This window comes from Rhinolophus ferrumequinum, chromosome 9 (assembly GCF_004115265.2).
Source record: "Rhinolophus ferrumequinum isolate MPI-CBG mRhiFer1 chromosome 9, mRhiFer1_v1.p, whole genome shotgun sequence".
Taxonomy (NCBI): Eukaryota; Metazoa; Chordata; class Mammalia; order Chiroptera; family Rhinolophidae; genus Rhinolophus; species Rhinolophus ferrumequinum.
In genome coordinates this window covers 55,197,045-55,219,776 of record NC_046292.1, presented here as the reverse complement: position 1 = coordinate 55,219,776, position 22,732 = coordinate 55,197,045, and the positions used below count along the sequence as shown (strand labels likewise).

At 37.0% G+C, this 22,732-nt stretch overlaps 1 protein-coding gene and 1 non-coding gene across 4 annotated transcripts in view; both read left to right on the top strand.

The window, feature by feature from the left end:
• The window catches only part of ERICH3 (glutamate rich 3), a 110,754-nt gene extending 92,857 nt beyond the window's left edge, over positions 1-17,897 (top strand). For all 3 annotated transcript variants that reach the window (XM_033115561.1, XM_033115562.1, XM_033115563.1), the window contains 4 exons: positions 653-1,102; positions 10,824-10,940; positions 14,519-16,902; positions 17,596-17,897. In XM_033115561.1, coding sequence (XP_032971452.1) covers positions 653-1,102; positions 10,824-10,940; positions 14,519-16,884 — 2,933 coding nt within the window. In that variant the 3' untranslated portion in view covers positions 16,885-16,902; positions 17,596-17,897. The remainder of the gene's footprint in view (positions 1-652; positions 1,103-10,823; positions 10,941-14,518; positions 16,903-17,595) is intronic.
• Positions 264-495, top strand: LOC117027891 (small nucleolar RNA U89). Its single transcript, XR_004424012.1, has one exon. It is a non-coding gene; the product is annotated as a small nucleolar RNA U89 (small nucleolar RNA).
• Positions 17,898-22,732: the final 4,835 nt, after the last annotated feature.

Sequence of the window (22,732 nt, the reverse complement as noted above, 5' to 3'; positions counted from 1 at the left end):
TAAAATATGTATTAAGTGTTCAGGTATTATGCAAATGCATAGATCTTCTTACCGTACCTAGCAACCAGGGTCACTAATATGGTGGGTGTTGCACAAGATAAAAATTTTAACTTTATGCACAGAGAACACTGTGGCTATCCAAGACAATAATGAAATAAGTGTTCTTGCTGAACAAGTAAAAGATTATTCAATTTCTTCTATAACAAAATGCTAGATACTTACAAGGTTTTCCTATAAAACGGCTTTCAAAAACTAAATAAATTACAGTTGGTTTTTAGTTAAATGTGATTTCCTGTTGAAAACTTCTATAAACTCACAGATTACGTAGTGTTTTTTTTTTTTTTTTTATCATGACAACTATGTAGAATATATGGTAAAGGTGCCTCCGTCCCTGCTGCTGCTTCCAGTTCCTGGCAGATGCCTGCAGGGGGGCCCACAGGTGAGGACCAAAATAAGACTAGGCACAGCCACCTGAGCGCAACCTTGGATCTGACAGAAAAAAAATATATATATATATGGGAAAAGAATCAAATGTTTTAATGTATTAAACTATATTGCACAATTTTAGTATGATTAATTAACGTAATTCCCACAACTAAACCAATTACTTTACAGAAAAACAGTGATGTCATCTTTTTTTTTTTTTTTGTAGATATAAAAAATGCTTCATCATCCTCATCTAGAAGTCACCCATATTCTAGATGTAGTGACAATGAATCTGTACTGGGGGGCAGAGAAACACTTGCTGAAAACAGTCCCAGTGAAAGTGCCAGAAGTTCATCTTCTCAGGATTTGAGTGAAAATGATGAGCCAGGAAAACCCCACCTTCCAACTAAGGATTGCCTAAAAACTGAAATTGAAGACCAAGAAATAATAAAAACAGATGTGGAGACCAAGCCTCTGCCCATAGAGGAAAGCTTGGAGAATGTTCTTGAAGAAGAAACAGAGAAAGGAACCCAAGTGATTGTAAAGGGCTCATCTGAGAAGTCCAAGGAACAGATTTCCAAGGAAGAAAAGGGAAATTCTAAGAGTAAGCTTTGGAAAGAAAGCATTGCTAAGGTGAAAGACAAAAAGGCAGGTCCCCGTAGGGTGGAGAAAGGTGGTAAGTATGACCATTGAGTTGTCCTGCCATTGTCTCCATGCATGGAAGCTGATTTGGTCATTGCACTCTGCCAAAGCTTGGGAAATACTATTGTGATAATGCCAGAGGGATTCAATTTTCTTCCTATTTCTCTCTTTGTCACATAATCATACATGTATTTTCAGCTTGCTGTTTTTCTTCTATTGCATTTTAAAAATTACTTGGTAATTCTTATACAACCTGTTTTCTATATTCTGTAATTCCCTCCTATGGTAATCCTATCTCAAGACTCAAATAAAACACAATACATGTCTTGAAGGCAAGGGTATGTTGTGGCTTTTTAGAGGTTATTTAATACCAGCGATGCTATTTGTTCTTATGTATATATGTACTTACATATGTGTATAGCTAACATTGATAGGTGCTTGCTATGTGCTACTTCTAAACACATACATTAACTCATCTAATCCTCACAATAGCTCAATATCCCCATGAGTTGGCTCTATTATCATTATCCTCGTTTTACAGATGACAAAATTGTGGCTTGGAGAGGTTAAGTAAATTGGTAAGGATTATACAGCTAATAAGCATTCTTAGGATTTGAATTCAGGCCTAGTGGTTCCAGTTTCTAAAAGTGTCCTATTTTATCTGTGCAATAGGAATGCAGATTTAGATTAAAAATATGAAAATTGAAGACACAACTCTAAACTTTACTTTGAGTTTTCTGAAGCTGAGAAACTCCCCGGTCCAGGGGGTTCATGGGTGTGTAGGACAGTTCTATTTGACATGGGAAGAGGGAGGAGTGTCCCAAGATAATCTGGTCCCAGTACTTTAGGGACATGAAAGATTTGATAATTTCCCCTACTTTAGGAGGACAGTTAAAGGACCAAGTTGTGTCCTGTGAACAGTCGGATTGTGCCTGCCAGATATTTGGCTCTCATACAGCACCCTGTGCCCCGTAACTCATATCTCCATCCTTTTCCGCTGTCTCTCATCTGTCTCCCCTGCCAACATGGTGGGCATTCATTCTCCTTAATTCCAAGATAAAAATTTGTTTTCACATTTAACTATTACTAAAATCCACCTGTGTTTTAAAAGTTATGAATATTTTTTGTGTCTATATTTCTTTTAGAACCTTAAAAGCTGTGTTATTAAACCACTGGGCCTGCATCTAAGAATTGAGGATGATGAATAATTATCTTTCAATTCAACCATTGTTATTAAATTTCTACTATGTACAGGACAGTGCGGTCAATAAGACATGTGAAGAGAGGGTTCCTCCCATACGATATTAAAAGGAAGGATTGGCACACCAATAGCTGAACAAAAGTCAGTTAGTCACATGTGCAATCCGAAAAGGTACAGATGCTATGGCGTTTCAAAGAAAGAGAAGTTCCTTTTAGTTAAAGACACCTTGAAAGTTTTCTCCAAGGATTTGTTTGAGGAAGGCTTTAAAAGTTAGATAAGATTTTAAAGGTGGAATGGAGGAGGACAAAAGCATTCCAGATAGTTGGATGTAGCAAGGGCTATAAGCTTTGTATAAGTTGAAAAATAACTTCAGTACTAACAGCTTGACAAACTTCAGCCCACAAGCCAAATCTGGCCTACCACCTTTTCTTTTTGTATTGCCTATGAGCTAAGAATATATATATATATATATATTTAATGGTTGGGAAAAAAATCTAAAGAAGAATAATATGTGGTATATATGAAAATTTCATTAAATTCAAGTTTCCGTGTTAGAAAATTAAGTGTTATTGGAAAAGAGCCATGTTCATTCATTTACATATTAAGAGTTACTTATAAAATCATCTTTTATGCATTATTTACACATTATAGCAGAGTTAAATAGCTGGAACAGAGACCCTATGGACCCTAAGAATTCATTCTCTGGCCCTTTACAGAAAAAGTTTGCCAAACTCTGCCCTAAGATTATAATGCAAAGATCCCCAACATTTTCAGAAGGATTTTGACATATATGAGTTAAGATTCTTGTTAAAATATATTTAGCACCCTTTTATAAAATTATTCAAAATCTTTGATTTTAGATTTCATTGTTCAATTCTGGTACATATAGTGTATAATCTAGAAAATTTGTACAATTTGGCAAGCTGCTGTTTAAAAAAGGTAGAGATGTTAAAGTTCAGTAGTAACATTGATATTGTTATTTCTTTTATTTCCACTTCAGTAAACTAGATTGTTTATCTGGATTTATTTAAGTAGACATCTTCTCTGTAAAGTAACATGCACATATGTAGACTGTAATTTGGTGGTGGATAGAGTAGCAGAAACACTGGACTAGCATTATGTCACTTGGAAGAGAGTTTGTTTTTTTCCCCCTGTATTTGTGAATTGAAAAGTAAGTACATTATTTTTTTTTCCTCAAATATTATGGGAATATTTTCTCAAATATTATGTGTTTTTCACTTGATAACATTTGTAATTTTGAAACATTTTATTAAGGTGGGGTCAAGACTAGATGGTAAGGTTTATGATTTTTTATCTTAAGCTCTGATATATGTACTGAGTCTCTTTATCAGTGTTTATTTTTCATCAACAGCTTATGAAATAACATCTAGAAAGCAGAGAAAAGTAGTTTTAGGAAAATACCCATAAATTTATCACACATAAAAAATCACTTTCAACATTTGGTCAGGTTTTTTATGCCCAAACTTAGATTTTACAAAGTTATGTTATCATATTTTTCTAAAATGTATTCTGGTTTTTATTCTTAACTTTATACCATAAGCATTTTTAATGTCATTATGTAACCTTTATGAATATGTTTAATGTTTGTTTATTATTACATTCTGTGGTTTTTTTCATAATTTAACCATTTCCCTATTGTTGGATATTTTTTCCTATTTTCACTATTATTTATAATACTCTAGTATCTTACTACTTCAGGTAATTTCAAATTTATAATTATTTTCTTAGTCTAAGTTGCAAGAATTGTGATTTCTGGACCTAAGTTTATAGAGATTTTGAGATGTTTGCTAAGATTTTTTTTCTTACAAAAGATTCATTGAAAAGTTTAATACAAAACAGATGAGAATAATATGAAAGCTAGTCTTCCTTGCCTAGCCCCTATGCTTTCCCAGGAGACAGAGAGATAATGGTAGATTACAGTTTTGTGTACATGATTCCAGAAAACTTTCTTTATATATATATACATATATATGTGTATTAATATATTACATATTCTCATAGTATTTTTATATACAGTTGAAAACATGATACATTTTGTTTTATAGCTTGCATTTTTCACATAACACTGTATCTTGAACATTATTTCATATCAGTGCACATAACTGGTTTTTGTTCTTATTTACTCTACATGGTGTTCCACTGTATTGCCTTAGTATTTTATAACTTCTCAAATTTTCTTTAAAATGTTTTGCTTTCTGTGTAGGAACTGACAGATTTGTTCTATGGCCTACTTTCCATGAAAGAACAAAATTTCTGAGTTACAAAGGCCCAGAGGCAGAGATTATAAAGTACAATGGAAAATAAAACATTAATAGGTAAGACAAAACAGATCATGTAAAATATTCAGAATGATGTAGAAGAATTAATGCTATCAAAATCTAAGAATGAGTAGATTGTTAACAGTTGGGTGCTGATTTTTTAAAATACTCGAGGAAATGAGGCAATACATTTGTAAATATTTGAATTAACAGAAAAAGAAGTCATAAATATTCTCAAAGACCTTTATGTAAATAAACATTTCTAAGAAAATTTCAGGTAAAATCAAACAGGTCTTGATTGTATTGTTTGTTATATGAGGTCAGACAATTAAGTTTGCGAACTCATCCTAGAAAAAGTGCTTCATACCTCACTGCTGAATATCACCACGGTCACCTTCAAACTATTCCCCTTGGGAAGCTATGCACCAATGCTAGTGCCTAATCCACCCTTCAAAACAATTTTGGAACTTTTTCTGGAATAGCCATCAGAGCTCTCGTCGTATTACACTTGATGTCCAGAATGTCATCAAAATGTCTTCCTTTCGATATTTCCTTTATCTTCAGTTAAAGAAAGAAGTCATTGGGGGCCAGGTCAGGTGAGTAGGGAGGGTGTTCCAATACAGTTATTTGTTTATTGGCTAAAAACTCCCTCACAGACAGTGCTGTGTGAGCTGGTGCATTGTCGTGATGCAAGGGCCATGAATTGTTGGTGAAAAGTTCAGGTCATCTAACTTTTGCATGCAGCCTTTTCAGCACTTTCAAATAGTAAACTTGGTTAAGTGTTTGTCCAGTGGTACAAATTCATAATGAATAATCCCTCTGATATCAAAAAAGGCTAGCAACATTGTGGCAAAAAGTTTGCAATCTTAATAGTCAGACCTTGTGTTGATATTGATGTCAAGCAAAGAGATTATGGCTAGTTCTTCTTTCTTAATTGAGTCTTCAGTTAAATGGCTCAGGGAGAGAAGGATAGAACCAAAGTTATATCCTTGAAATGAAGGTCATTTAAGTGATTACATTGCAAAACACAGCTTATATAAATTAGACCAGAAGCTTGGTGAAGATAGAAATGTGTATATTTTACTTAGATCCTTGATTAAACCCTTAGGTTGAAATAAAATAAGGGCTGAGATAATGTATAAAATATTACTTCTCATACTTGTATAGTGTTGAATTAATAATTTTTTCAACGAGACAGAATAAATCTTTGATTATGTTAAGACTAGGTCTACGAGTATAAGCAAAAAATAGTACATACAGTTAATGATGTTTTGTAGTATCTAAATTAGTATAACTTAATCTGGATTGTTTTCATTTAAGAACAGTGGATAAATAGTAAATTGTTTTCATAGCAGTGGATAAATTAGTAAAATACTATATTTAATGACTTTGTATCTTTCAGGTTGATAACGTAAAGTGGTATTTTCCTTCTAACTATTTTATAATATGTCTCACTTACTTAGGCTTTGTCTAGTCCACCAACAAATCAGGTGAACTGATATAAAAGATGAGTTGAATGCAGTGAAGTGGATAATGTGAAAAATTATAATTGCTAGCTACAATGAGATAGAGTCCTTGGTAGTTAATTTATTATTATAGCACATAGTTGTTATTTGAATGTGTTTGTTTTTCTGTTATTTTTAGTTTAAGCTGTCTTAATGCTTTGTGATACACTCTTTGCTATATGTTGTATTGGTGGAACAATTCAGGTGCATGAATTTGTGAAATTAATATAATTTATATATTATGAACACAAATAAAATATTAAGAATAGAGTATTGTGATGTAAAGTGTAAAGTAATATGTATATAGAAGTAGGCACTTTTACTTTTGCATGTGAAATAGAAGTCATGTGCTTGGCCAGGTATATAAACCTAAACGTTACGAGTCAAATGCAATTTTATCATCATGCAAGCAGGATAGAATGGTCCTGATGAAAGAAGAAGAAAACCTGTGTTATGATTTGCAGTCTAAATATAATTTCTGAATGAATTGTGAAAGCATGTAGTTGTTCGTTCCGATAGATTTCTTCTGTCAATAAATATTTGTTGGGTATCTGCTTTATGCCCTTTTCCTCTTGGTGTGAACTGTACTGAAGGTTGTATTCTAGGGGGCGATATGCATAACAAGTGAAAGTAAGCATGTAATGGGGTGTCTGCACTAAGTGCTAGAGGCAAAATGAATTGGTAAGGGGACAAAGTGATGGTTTGAGGAAGCGGCGGTGGTAGCTTAGGGATGGCCTCTCTGGTGAGGGGACACTGGAGCAGAGACTTGAATCAAGTGCAGGAGGGAACCAGTCTGTCATCTGAAGAAAGAGCACAGGAAGTAGAGGGAACAACAACTGCAAAGACTAAATTTGGGGCATAGTTGCTGAGGGAAGGATGTGGAAGAGAGGCCAGTGTGTGAGGAGCAGAATGGACAAGCCAGAGAGTGGTCCAAGACAAGGCCAGAGGGAGACACTTGTGTGTAGTGGGGAGGATTTTATTCTGACATAGGAAGCCACCGGAAAAATTTGAGCATAGAAATGACATGATTGGAACGTTTTGAAAGATTATTCTAGCTTCTGTGTGGAGGATAGACTTTAGCTCTCTGCAACTGTTATCTTTGAACAGCTGTGATCTTGAGTTTATAATTAATCCTGGGTGTTTGTGGGCCATGTTTCAATGCCAAAGGTAACACAGGAACATCTTTACTGGGCAGGTGGATGATGTTAGTCATGAATTTTGTCATAGTGAGTTGTTGGGAGGATAATTGATTTGCTACACAAAGAATGATCAAAGCACAGGGATAGTTTTCAAGGTGACTACGAACTTGGAATAAACTAGGATATATTTTTACTCTGTTTTTATGGCCTTCTTACATTCTTAAAATTCAGGTGAAAAGTTCTTGGCAAAACTTTCTTCTGATATTGAATTGCTAAGGAACTTAGCATGCTTTAAGATGGAATCTGTTTTGTTTCAGAACCAGTGGAGGAGAGGAATGAATTTAGAAAGCTTGCCTATCTAATATTGAAAACTGTATCCTTGCCACCACTTTTCAATGATTAAATTATCAAATATAGAAAGAATTGGTGGAAATTGTGACATTATTGGCAGTAATACAGGGACATAAGGCCTTTTATCATTATAGGTGAAATTGTTAATTAACTCCTTTTTTGAAGAACACGTAGCAAAAGCTACTAAACGTATCATGCTCTTTGACCCAGCAATTCCAATTCCAGGAGTTTATCCTAAGGGGATAGTTCAAAATAAGTACAACAATGATTGTAAGTGGTATTTAAAATAGCTTCCTAATCACAAACAAATGGAAATAACAATATCCAACACTAGGCAATTGGTTAACCAAATTTAGTAAAACCTTATTAGAACATTCTATGCAGTAATTGAAGAATCTTTTTTATTTAATGATATGTAGAAATATTCATAATATATTGCTAAATGAATGAAATGGGATACAAAATGCTATCTATAGTAAGAGTAGAGTAAAAAAAAAAATACTTAGAAATCCACCAAAATGCTAACTAGTAGTTTTCTGAGTGGTGAAATTAGGATAATTTTTGTTTTCTTTGTACTTTTTTGTCTTTTCAAGCTTTAGGTAATGAATATGTACCATTTTCATATTTAGGGAAAGTACAGTGTGCATTATTTTAAAATGTGTGTTTTTGTGATAAAAATACTAACATTGTAACACAAAAATATTGGTACTTTAAAAACATCTGAAAATATTCTATATCATTTGAGTGGAAAGAGTGCTTTTCTGAGAATTTCTCTGTATGAGTCCCTTCTATTTTGTTACAAAAGCTGTGAGAACTGACAATTACCTTTGCTTTTAATGGTCATCTTTATGGAGAGGTAAAGGACAGGAACCTTGAGGGATGAAGGGCTATATAGAGGGAATAAAGTGATGTGTCACATTGCCGGCTTGGGGATCTTAGCATGCACATCCCTCCTTTACTATAGGTGGGAAACAGGTAAGGTTAGACACTGGCCAAATTCTTGCTTTTAAGTGTCAGTTTCAGAAAGACATCTGAGAAGAAATGACCAAGAGAGGCCTTTTCTGGTCTCATACCTAATAAGTATGAGACTTGATGCTCAGGCCAGGGTCTCATTCTTGCTGCATCTGAAGCAGGCAACATCTAACTGTATAGGCTTTCATCTACTTCCAAAGCATTACCCTCCAGGGGCAAGCCAGCAGACGCGGGCAAGTGATGATTACGGGCCTGCACAGAGGGACTGCATGCTTCACTGTCAATTCTGAGTGAGTTGTAATTTTCAGATTATGCTAGCACTGTTTGGCTTCTTAGAATATTCTTTTGGTTCCAGAGCCGCTAATTGTTTATTTTAATTATTGTTTATTATTATTGTAAACCATATTTCTTTAAAAAATCTTTATTGAGGTATAAATGACATATTAATTTCAGGTGTATGACATCATGATTCCATATTTATAATAAGCCGTATTTCTTTATAGCCTATGGAGTACTTGGAAAAAATCCTAGCTGTCTTGTAGGCTCTGATGAAACAAAGCTTCAAGTAATTGCTATGAAATCCGACTTCCAGCCATCCTCCCGTCCTACCATCCTTGGGATTTGTATTACTTAGTCAGCCAACAAGATTTAATACACGAAGACCTAAAACACTGCTTATTTAAACTCTCTGGTTATATAATGTTAACCTTATTATAGTGGGTGAGATGATATTTAACTTATACAGTACAAAATAAAGGTTGACTTGATAACAAACCCAACTGTTACCTAATTTTCATAAGTTGATATCATCTCTAAATTATAGTAAAAAAATCCTTTTTTATTTGGCGTATTGTATGAATGAGGAAAATTGACGTTCAAAACATTTTTAAAGAGAATACATTTAAACTATAGGATGTACTCTTCTCATTTCCACTTTTGTTCTCTTAAGATTAATATAGTTAAGTCATTCCATTTATTCCCCAAAAGCCACATCAGGCAGATATTTCAGTTTGTGTTTCCAAACACAGAGGGATCAATAAGTAACTAACTACTTCTTAGCAACTCACCTTAAACTGAGCAAGAGACCACATTCTAGTTCTGTTTTTCTCGAAGTAGCTCAACTGAATACAAATATCTGAGACGAAAGAAAGCAAGAGAGTAAGAAAGAAGGGAGGAAGCGAGAGAGGGAATGAAGGAAGGAAGAGAGGGATGGGAGGGAGGAAGGCAAGGAGGGGGAGAGAAAGAGGGAGATGGATATAGAGGGAGGAAGGGAGAGAGGAAGGAAAAGGTATTTTGGAGGTATCGTGTTCTGATCTAGGAGGGCAGATCTATGTCTAGTGTTATTTGAGTGAGCTTTTGTTAACCAGGAGGTAGCATAATGGTAGATGTCAGGGAATTAGGGACATGGGTTATCAGATGACAGGCATGGGATGTCGTCAGAGACCTGTCAGAAACTAAAGACAAACTTACTTGATATTGAAGTGTTGCCTAGAATCATACCAGATTGGGTGATGATACTTAAAACTGCCATGCTCCTCATCATTATAATAGCTGTTATTTATTAAGTGCTTAGGCACTTGCTAATAAGTGAAAGATAAGCATGTGCTGCGTGTATTACTTCATTTACTCCTCCCAATAATGATTGATACCTCTTTTTGATGAAGGCTTAGGCTTAGGCCAAAGAACCAGGTGAGACAGTTAGTATGGAGTATGGAACTTAAACTTTGGTCTTTGTGTTCCCGAAGTTATATGCTAGCCACCAGCTGCTGATCACATGAATTTCTACAACAGCTTTTACTGTCAAATTTATAGGAATCATGCAGTTGCTTTTTTGCTCTTTCTATATGGAATGAGTTTCAGGGTCAAATCACTAAAATCTCCTAATGGATGAAATGCTCATAGTACAGTTAGCTCTGGTAGTTTTAGCAATTTAAAAGAGCAGTGGTGATTGGTGTTATAAAAGCTGTAACACACGTTTCTAGAAAGGAAAAAGCAACCAAACTCTTTTTTCAACCATTTCATTGCATGTGCATTTGGCAAATATGTCACTGCTTCTGGCTGTTGTCATTGTTTTCAATGCAAGCACTTCTTTGCATGGATTTCTTTATATCATGGTCTTCTATTGTGTTTTCTTTTTGAAATCATAGCTTAGAAGCTATTTAATCTTAATAGTTTTTAAAAACAAGGTCATATTTTAACGTGAATGCTTTTAAATTAACTCCATTTACTGAAATGATATGAAATAGCTCAGCAATGTTCCCATGACCTGTTTTTATACCTTTTGGTGTTTTATATGATCTCCAATCAGTTGGACAGATAAGAGCTGAACCTGGCTGCCACTGCCCCTGTGACACTGAGTCTGGTGTTAGCAGCACAGATGAGGCAGAGAAGCACTCGAGGAAGCCAGAGACTGACACAGGTACAGGTAAGGGCACATCATTCCCCCCGAAAGACCTTCAGAAATCCTCTGCCAAAGACAGCCCCACTTCCTTGTTTTGTGTTGCGGGCGTCGTGGGGAGTCATGCTATGGCTTGTTTTCTGGTTGGGTCTTAATTTGGGGGAAACATGGTATACATGCATTATTTATATATCCACATTAAATTTGCAAAAAAAAAAAAAAAAAGACAGCCCCACTTCCATTTTTCATCTTCCTAGCCTTGTTTCCTCCTTCTTCCACTTTTGTTTTCTTTTCAACTAATGAATATGACGGCAGGAGGTGGTTGAGAGGCCCGAAGGGGAGCTTTAAAGCTAATATTAGATATGCATATTATTATTCTTTTTTGACTATATTGGCGCCTATAATGAAAAAAAAGACTTTAGATTATAAAAAAAATATTGGTAGGGTAGACTTTAGATTATAAAACAATCTAAAAAAATATTTTCAGATCTTATTTCATAGCTTGCCTCCCAGCTAGTTGACCAGGTAGGAGGATTGAAAACGTGGAGAGCCAAAGCCCATTTCACAATGATTTATTTGAACTTCCTATTTTTTAAAATTAGAGAAGAATTTATTGCTGTCAGGATATGACCTGGCTGTTGGTGATGAGCATTCCAGCTGCAAAAGTGCCAGTTAGAGTAACCCAACAGACCATGAATCATCCCGTGTCCTTGAAATCAGGTTTCCCCATATTTAGTGGGTGCCTTGTAAAAATGTCTTGATTTGAATATATGTATGTGTGTGGGATGGTAGGGGAGACTATTTATTTTATTCGTCATATGGTCACATCACCCCCATTTCCAATTTTTAATGATAGTCATCAAGCACTGTGAGGTATCTGAGGTTTTACCCTATTTTCAAGCAAACAAATTAGCCAGCCACTGTTTCATAGAGGCTAGTAGAAGACACAAGACTCCTGGCTCAGAGATAAAGAACTTTGTTACTCACAAAAAAAATTGCAGTAACCAGAATATTTGTACTTATTCTGGTTCCTGAGCTCCAGTTTCCTCTAGGCAATGTACAGAGGGCCAGGTGACATTTGAACACACAATGGGCTGAGTGGTAGGAGGAGGGCCCTGAGCTTAGAGATCCCAAATCTTTTATAGTGGACATTTAACCGGAGGAGTTTTAGTGTACCCTCCCAAACATTCTCCAATGCAGGCACAGTAGTTGTTAGAGCAAATCCGATTCAAGCAACAACATATAATATATTGTAAGCAGTGGGAAGGGTGTATAAAAGGAAGATTTGTTGGGGCTTTCTGTGTGCTAGGCACTGTGCAAAGCATTTTACGGTTTACTATCACGAGGATTCTGAGTCAGGCATTGCTATTCCTATTTTATGGGTAAGAGAATGAAGCCACTCAGTGTTATTTCCCAAATTCATACAATTAGTAAGTGGTAGAGCTGACATTCTCACACAAGTCTATCTGACTCCCAAGTCCCAAGACACACACATTCCACTAAATCCAATTACCCCAATTTGTGAATATTATTTGCTTTCTTATATTATTCCCCCCCAATCCCATGAGGTTACCATAAAAGCACATGTAATATTTTTGTACAGATGTTTCTTAGAAGGACTTCAGTTACTCTTTCTAACCTTTGCTTCAGGAATATCATGTCTAACTCCCCGATATTGTGTGTCCATAAAATAGCTCATCTGGCTGCCGTTAGCACTTTCTCTCCTAGAATTTAAGCATGGTATATTATTACATGGTGGCTAGGCAGTTTTATTCCTTTGTTTTCCTGAATGTTCTTTAAATAATCCATAATTTTAGAGGCCAGTTTAGCAAAAGAGAGGACTTTATTTAAATGTTTTTCATAACTGACTTTTTAATATGCTTTCATGCAGGAATTTGAATAGCAATGGATATACTATGAAAGAGACTCAAGAGACATTGCTGTTTCTCATTGCTTTAATTTAATTTTGTTTTAAATCCAGTAATAATCTGTAATGAAATAAAATGAACCATATTCTTTCAGGGGTATTGGCTACATGTTCTCTGAGAGAACATTTGGTTCTACATTTCCCCCTTGGAGTTTCCTGGTACAATTTAATATAACTAATATGATATACGGAGGATCACCTATTAAAGTCAACACCAGACCTGACATTTCTATGTTATTCTTTCAAAAGAAGAAATCAAACCTTACCTTCCAAATACGTTTTTAAGGAAAATGTAATGTCAGCTATTATTGCCTTACTTCAATATGGTTTCTTCTAATAGCTGGCAAGAAACAAAGGGACTGCAACAAAGGACAGTCATGTTTTATGTTAGGAGAGAAAATGAAATGATAAGATAGTCCTAGATGGGGTAATAGGGAAGAAGTGAGTGTCAGGGTTTTTGTTTTCTGGTCGGTTGTTGGTGATGGACAGGAAGTGAAATGGCTAGTCGAAAAGGCAAGCAAGTACTACAAAAAACGGAGGAAGACACATTTGCCTACTTCATATGTTTACATAATTTGGAGGTTGATACCTTGGTATGATAATTTATTTTATAACATCTAGTCCAGTGTCTTCTGTAAATGAAAAAGATTAGATTGACAGAAATTATTAAGATGACGATTTTAGAAGCTCCTATCTTCCTAAGTAATTTTCTGCAGTGGAAAAATTTAAATGATTTGAGTATTTGGCATGACATGCCTTTATTTATTTTGCATAGATCATTTCAACTGAAATACATGAATTTGTTAAATAATAAGAAATCCATTTGAAGCCTTTTAAGAAATATTGAACTTAAATCCATTGAAGTATGATAGCTAGTATGCCCAGATTTGCCAGGGAACTGTGGATGAGAACTTATGAAATGCTTCAAGAAGATTATTTATGTTGAAAATTGTCCCAGACTACAAAGTCTTGTCTGGCTTTGTGATCCTTTTACCAAAAGCAAATCAGTTTCTGAATGTAGATGGGAGGCATTCTGACCTATAATATAAATTGGTGTCTTTAATAAAAAGTCTTACCTTGAGCCACAAAGTTATTTGATGACTAAATCTAGATATAGTCACTTTAAAATGTGGTAGTAATATGTGGGATAATGATGAGCTCGCACTGTATTATGATTGTGTTGTTAAATGCCCACATGAATACAAGAAACAGGCTGAGAACAGGCATGTTATGGTGCTTTAGGGAACACTGATTTCTAAGAAGATGAAATAAATAATCACTATTTTTCTTATTGCACAGATTTTCTGCAAGTCCTAATATTTCAAATAAAAATAGGAGTGTTGTGTGTGTGTGTGTGTGTGTGCAGTATGAGAGAGGGAGATTTATTTGATTATTCTAAGACATGAAGTTTTTGTTTGTTTTCAACATTTGTGATGTTCAGTTTTCCCTTAATATCAATGTGTCTGTTAAATTTGATAGCATTTCTTTTCATCGTGAAAAGCCATCCTGGTGCACGTTCTAGTCAATGGTATCATAGAATGGAGGAAATGTTTTATATATGCTATCAATAACCACTTGATATTATACATAAATCTTTTATATTATATATGAATATATATCATATCTCCTCCTGTGCACTTTGATTAAAGTAACCTTGTTTTCTAACCTTATTTTACAGTACCAAATAGGAATTTAATGATGGAAGAAAGGGAAACCCTCAACTCAAACAAGGAACTCAAGCCAATTGCAGCAGAAATGTATATACTGGAGAAGGACGAAGCAATGGCAGAAGATGAAATCCCCCAACACAGGGATGTTGACACAACAGAAGAAAAAGGGGATGTAATACTGTGGGGAAAAGTAGGGGTTAATGAGCTTCCCTTTGGGGAGAGGAAGCCAACAGCAGGGCAGCCAGTGTTAGTAAAACAATTTACAGAGGGAAGAGAGATCCCTCAGCACATAGCGAGTGGGGCAGAGGCAGAGGATAAAGAGGGGTTAAACCCCATGGGAAAAGAAGCAGCAAGAGCCTCTGAATGTCTGAAGGAAGATGAGGCTCTTGAAGAGCAAGGCTTGATGCAGACAGTGCTGGAGACAGAGAAGGCAGCTTCTGAAGAGGAACAAGTTTCGGAGAAGGCAATCCTTGCAAACAAGGCCCTAGCTCAGAACTCAGAGTGTGTTCAGGAGGCAGCAGCTCTGAGCAAGGCCACGATGCCAAAGGGAAAGGCAGAGGGAAGGGCAGTCGTGAGTGAGGCAGGGTCTGAAAAGCTAGATGTGGAGGAGAGTGAAGAGGAGGCACCCACAGATCTAGAGGACATGGGACCTGAGGAAGATTCTGCATCCTGGGGAAAGGCTGGTTCAGAAGAGGCAATACATGGGGGAGAGGAACGAGCTCATGATAGGAAAGCAGTTATGGGAGCAGAAACACCGCTGAGCTCCTCAGCTTCTGAGAAGGCCGAGGCAATCCAGGTGGGAGTTTCGAAAGACAGCCTGGAAGAACTTTGCCAGGAAGATGTGGAAAGGAAGGAAGTTGCAACTGAGGTAGAATCTAGTAAGGAAAATGATAGGAAAGAAATATTACCTGAGGAATTCTATGCAGCAAAAGAGAGGATGAAAGCTGAGAGGCCAAAAACACCTCTAGGGGAAACTGAATCTGAGAGAGAAGAGGTGACAAGGGCAAGTGTGCTTCAGGATGAAAGCATTTTAAAAGAAGAGCAAAAGTTTAAAAGGGAAGAGAGGGAAACCGTGAAGGAAGTAAGACCTGAGGAAGGCTCCCAAACTGAAGTGAAATGTGATGTTGAGAAGGAAGCACCCACAGAGGCGTCTGAATTGATTGAAAACACAGGGCCACAAGAAGAAGATATACTGAGAGAGAGAGAGGTGACTATGTTAGAAACAGCAACTGGATTTGAAAAGTCACTGGAAAGCATAAGAGCTCTGAGGAAAGACGAAGGAGGGGAAAGACTGAGAGAAACTGGAGATACAGAGCACGAAGGCAGAGCAGAGATGCTTCACAGAGAGGAGGAGAACGTGGCTCCCTCAGAGCCGGATGAGGGGCCAGACCCTGAGGGAGAGGGTGTGATAGGACCTCCTGAAAGTGACCCAGTGCGACAGGCACAGGCAGCTGAGGCTACGATCACAGCCACAGGCGAGGCCCAGGAGTGTGCAGCCCACGATCAAGATGGCCTTGCAGGACTGGAAAGGAGAGGTAAAGAAGGGTCTTCGCAAGGGCATCAAGGAGTAGGGGCCACGGCAATGACCCAAGAAGATGTTCCTAAGGGAGGTTCCATGATGGGAGAAAGGTTGAGTGAAGAAGTGATGGATGAGGACCCAGAAGGGGAGGCTGATAAAGAGTGCATCCTGGGGACAGGCGTGATGAAGGGCAGGGACACAGAGGGGGATGGGAGCTTGCAAGGAGGAGTAGTTGTGACTGAAGAAGATCTGCACCAAGATGGAGGAACAGCAGAAATGGCTGAGGTGAAAAAAGAGGTGTTGGCAGATTTGAAGGCAGCTGCGGAGAACACAGCTGCAAATACAGCCTCCAACTTTTCAGATGTTGCTGAAGAGGAAACTTGGCACACAGTGGATGAGTTACTTGGAAAAGCAGCAGCTGCAGAGAGGGTGGCAGTAGAGGAAACAGCACTGAGCAGGGAGGATGTGCCAGCAGTGGAGGAGATGCCAGGGATTGGAGCATCAGAGACTGAGGTAGGGGATCTAGGGGAACCTTTAGACCTGGAAGGGAAGGCCCCACAGCTCGGGCAGGCTCCAAAGGGAGAGGAAGCTGGCACCACTCAGCAGGGGGCAGAGCTAATGGGAGAGGAGACAGGGCTGTGTAGCCCTGTTGGGGGACAGGAGTCAGGCCAGGCTGAAGAATTCAGACTAGGATTATCCCAAAAGCGAGAATCTGAGCCAAGGGGAGAGAGTCTACAGGATGAAGCAATACTCCCTGTAAAACCCGACTGCACTGGAAACCAAGAGAAACAAGAACATACAGTGCAAAGAGAAAGTGAGAATGTAGGTCTTTCCACGAACCACATGAAGGCCTAAGAGACTTCATGGCAGACGGTGAGTTTAAGCCTGATCTGTTTGTGGGATAAAACAGATAACCCCTTTGGGCTGGCTCATCCCTTTATGGGTCCTTGTATACATGTACACACATGGGCTTCAGTTCTCTTCTGCTTAGCACCCAGCCATCAGGATCGAGCTTAGTGAAGTGGAGGTGGGGGCCAAAGCACACACGGGGACCCACATCTATTCCCTTTGCAATTCTACATCACATCCTCTGTCTTTGCAAGCACGGCTCTTTGATGTAGTGAGATCCATATCTCCCTTAGAGGGCCCCAAAGATGAAATACAGAGGAGAATGTACCACAGGGACATACCACACAAGGAAAGAAGCAAACGCTATTCCAGAATTCACTACCCTTTTAGTGTTTAAAGGAATGGCTATGATTATTTGCCTTTAAATGAGCTCTATGCCTTCATTTCTTCAGTTTTATGAAGTGTAATATGTATGTATGCATATATAGCCATAAATATATTAAAATATTAAAAATATATAAAATTACAAAAATACATAAAATACATATTATATGTACATATGTAAAATATTGAAGATGGTAACAAAAGACCGAAATTATTTTTAGCATTTCCTTGTAGTCCTGCTATTACCTTGATGTCCTCAGATCCTTAGTGCCTAGTTTCTACTATCCTGAGTGATTATATTCGTAGTTTACTATCCTTTTTATTATTTTTCAGGATATTTTTAAAAATGTGTTCTGGAAGACTTAAAGAGTGGAGAAATATTCAGCCGAGCATCTCACCAGGACTTTAGGTTTTATCTTTTTTTAAGAAAATCACTGTGCTTGTCTGAGCTGGTTCCCAGTCTGTCAGTGGTGGTTAGTAGCACAGCAAGCACCTTGACAATAGCTGGCACATCTGCCAGACCCTCCTTACAGCAGTGGTTCCTAACAGGACTGTGAGGCTGTCATGCATTCAACATAGCTAGCGTGCCTATATTCAAATTAAATTGATGGTTTTCAAATGTTCGACTTTCCCCAACGATCGGCCCAGTTCCGATGTCTGGGGATTGTTTAAATTCCTTCTTATTTATAATCAAACATTAGACCCAGTTTCATACATGAGAGTTTTATTTAAAATCGGTGGCTTGGGGCTTTAATGACTTGGTCTGTGAAAATGAGCTTGAAAGGTCCTTCCGTGTACACTCAGTACTAAAGATTGCTCCTGATCTGTAAAATGATCCCATGGCGTGTATATTCACTTAGAAATAGTCATTTTTTCTATTTATGCCAGAAGAATAATTTAAAGTGGAAATCTTATTTCAAAGTGCCCTTGGTTTTGTGTGTGTGTTTCTGTAGTTTTGCTTTCTGAGGTAGACTGGTAAACACCAGTGGCATTTCAGCCCTGGGTGCCTTATTTGTGGGCCACTTGAATTTTAATCATAGTAATAAATAATTTAGCTGAGTGAAATGAGTAACAATAATTATAGCAGGTAAACATTGCACATCAGCACATAAACCAACATTCTAGACGCTTCGGTTGATGTCATTCAATGGAAAAGAAACTTGGATTAAATTAGTCTGCTGCTCAGCTTCCCAAGTTCTGTTATTTCAAACCTGTGAACTAACCTTGGAGTGCATTGTAAATCACCAGTCACAATCGCTTTCTACATTACTCCCTGATATTACTAGAAATAGTTGTGTGTCAGTGTGCCTACTGGGGATTCTGATTTCCTCGAAGACATCTTTGTTCATACACCAGTACTCCAAAGGGCACATTGGTTTGGCTATCTTTTCTCCACGTGCAGAGGCAAAAGAAAATTACCTAAAATCAGTGTTTCTCTAGCTGGACTACACATTTAGACTTTCGTGGGACATTTTCAGGAATGCATGAATGATTCAACCACTGGTCCTACCGCAAATATTCAGATTTAATTAGTTTTAGACGGGTGTAGGCATCAAGTTTATTATTATTATTATTTACTTGATTCTACTATGTAGCCAAAATTGAGAACTGTTGCCCTAAATCATCCTATAATCCATGCTGGCTGCCCTACCATGGTTCTCAAAATGTGATCCGTTGATCAGGATATAGCATCACTTGAAACTGTCCCAAATACCACTTCTTGCCCTCATCTTGTACCTATTGAATTGGAAGGAAAGTCTGTGGGTGGGGACTAGCAATTGTTTTAGCAAGCCCTCTGGGTAATTCTGATGTACTCTGAAGTCTGCAAATTGCTGTCATGACTATTGATTATATTGCAGATTAGTCTCAGTTGGAAAATGGATTACAGAAGTATTGTGAACTCTCTCTCTCTCTCTCTTTCTCTCTCTCTCCCCCTTTCTCTCATTTTCTCTTTCTCAATTTTTCTATCTCTAGTAAAGCGTACTTACTACGAAAGTGATGAGTTCAACTTTAAACTCGTTTTCATTATGACTATAATGATGTGTATGAAGTCCTTCAGCCCCTTCCCTCTCGAGGATTAGAGTTACAGCACATCGTAGATCTCCTTTGTTTTATGAATGGATTCCATCTATATTATATCCAATTTCATGTATTACTGAGCTGCATTATGGTGCAGTTTTACAGTATTTGTTCTTTGATCTCAACCTCAATGCTACAGAGCACTTTGAATACATTGCACCTTATGGGAAAGATTGTAAACTTGTTAATTCCATTGAAGAAGGAGTTTTGTACAATGTGTTAAATGGAAATTGCATTGGATTATTTTTATATTTAACACATTCCGTGGAAACATTCTGTAACATGATTCTACAATCTGCATGTGGTTTTAACTGTGAAATTCAGTGTTGTGATATTTTGACGAAAGGAATTCTTTCTCTGCAAATACTATGTTGATAAAATTATTTGTATGTTTAAGTGAACTGATTTTCCCTAGTTTAATTATTAAAAGCATAAATAAATAAATAAACCATATGTTTACAGATAAGACATGTGAATGGTTCTTTATAAGACTATATTTTTAAAATCTTCTTTGTTCTTTCCTTCCAAAATTTAAACTCCATAAAGCATAGCAGACAGAATGTTTCATTGGGCTGTATTTTTGAGTATGGTGTTTATATTGACTGTATTTATACATGTCTTTCACATATATGGGATAATACACAGGAAAATTATTATCACCATTTTATAGATAAGTAAATAGAAGCTTAATAAAGTTAAATGAATTGTCCAAAATCATGGTCAATCTCAGGTCTTCTTATTCCAAACTCTATTTTCATCACATAGACTACCTTCTAGGGAGAGGTATATAGATACTAAGATACTATGTAAACCTCTACATATTTTTGTATATTTGTAGAGGGAAGGAAAAAACAAAGAAAATAAAGAGGAATGAGTTTGAGAGTGATTTGAGAGAATTCTAGGAAAGATGGGCTCTGGTGTAGTCACCACAGAGGCTGTAGCCCATCTCATGGGAAACTCTGGAGCTTGGATGGTAGAATGAGGTGAGTGGGTCAGGTCTCTGAGTTCTCACAATAGACCAGTCACTGATTTTTGGCTGCCTCCCAGGGAGGAAGCATAACCTTTCAGCTAGGTAGTGCCCTTCAGTCACAACCACTTCCTGTGGAGAGCCTCAGATATGAGCCAGCGGTGTATTTCACAGAGGGCAGCTGGGGAACGAAGGCAGTGACTATAGAGGAGGCATCTGGATGGCATCCCACTGCATCTAGCACACGGAAAAAGGTGGTATCAAATTGCGATGGCATTTTGATTTATTAGGACACATTAAGGAAAAATGTAACCATTTTATCTTAAAACATCCCATTTTATAACATGCTAGAAGTTACATTTGTAACTACTATTTAAACTTATAGGAAAATTTGTAGATGTCAGTAAAAATTGTCTGAGGGGTACTGCCAATTTTTCAAAGCTCTCTCAGTGGTATATGAGTACAACTATTTGAAGAACACTGGTGTAATAAGTAAGTTGATTAGCACAGGGCTGCATTTCTCAAGCTACAAGGCATGGCAGCCATTACAAGTGAGTTGATCAAATTTTGATTAATGTGTAAAGTTTGTTTTGGCTGCATAGCATTAAAGCAATTATTTGTCAGAAGAGTAAATGAGTGGGTCACGCAGCTTGGTACTGCTACAAGGAAGACGTCAGAGTGTTAGTAAAATACCTACCTGTCTCTGGAGAAGGAAGGGTGCTCCTTGAGTGTGTCTGAGGACACAGGGAGGGCAGTAAACAGTTGTATTCAAACAGAAACTTAATGCTAAAGTGCAGGGGTTAGCAAAGTCTTGACCAGATGGTATATATTTCAAAATTTGTGGGACATGAAGTTGCGACTTCTCAATCCTGCCATTTTAGGGTGAAAGCATCCATTGACAATACTTAAACAAATGAGTGTTTTATTGGCCGTATTCCAATAAAACTTTATTTACAAAAAAAGGTAGAGGGCCAGATTTGGCTTAAGGAGTATAGTTTGTCAACCTGTGCTAAAAAGCAATCAAGCAAATAGTGCTCTAACGATGTAGACTATTCCGCCCCTCTTCCCCCCAAATATGCCACAGAAATTTTAGTTTTCAAACATATGCCTTAATAGGAAAAGTTTGGAGACAACTAGCACAATAAACTAATTGCTATTTAACCTTTTGATTTAATGGGTGATTTATCTGAATCTTTTTCTCTTTTTGAGACTATTATTAAATCTTAGCCAGGTTTTCAATCCGTTCTTCACCATCCATCTTCTCTGGTACATCTGTTAGAATGCAAATGTGAGATGTTGCGAAGAAGGGAAAAGGAACTATAGAGTTCTGACAATTGTATTTCATGTAACACAGGCTGCCTTGTTTTTCAATAGAATGTCAGCTCCATGAAGAAGAGACTTGGTCTATTCTGGCCCATATTCAATTCCCTGGGCCAAGAACAGTGTCTGACACATGGTGTGTACTCGATTAATATCTGGTAAATGAATGACTAAATGAACTAAAATGCAAATTGAGGTAATATGATATGTTGTTCTGAAAATTTTTAAGCCTAATTTTGATTGAGGTAGCTAGGATGCAGGCAGGGAGTATATGATATTTTCATAAATTATTATTTCATAAAATATATTTTCATAAAATGGTATTTTCACACAATATTAGAGTTGATAGGGACAGCAGAGATCAAAGATTCTACCAGTTCCTTTTTGGATACCAGACTGAGAAAGCAGAAACCCAGAGGGTGAGGAATGGGTCACATAGTGGACAAAACAGGATTAGCACTGTCATCTCCAGAGTGTACTTCACTTCACAATTGTGCTTCATAGTCAGATTTTCTTTTTAGAGACACAGAATCCTAATTTCTAATGAAAATTCATTCTCTAAAACTTGGTGTTTTTTCCTTTTTTTTTTTAAAAGGATAGCTAATTTAGTTCTTGCTTTACAAACAGTGAAACATAAGATTTCAAATGCAGTGTAAGTGAAACACTTTGGTTGTGTAAATTATAGATATCTCTGAAGTTTATTGTTGCCTGTTTGTAATCCCCACTGAGAATGCAAAGGCTTATATTAGAGACCGTAGAAATTCCACATTCTATTTCTTTTGTGCACGTGCATGTGCGCACACACACACACACCTGTCATTGATTAAAGAAAATAAAATCTCTGAGAATAAACGTAAACTCTCCCCACTGAACTAACCATAATGTTAGTGGCTTCTTACTTACCACAGAACTCTCCAGCAGAATTCAACAAATTGCAAACCTACCTAAGTACATACAAATCGGCTTAAAAACTCAAATCTAAATCATTGGTTCTCAACTTGGGCTGCACTTTAGAATTCTCCAGAGGAAAAAATTGTAATCTCTGGGGGGGTGAAAGTTGGGCAACAGGGCTTTGAAAAATCTCCCCAGGTAGTTAATATATGT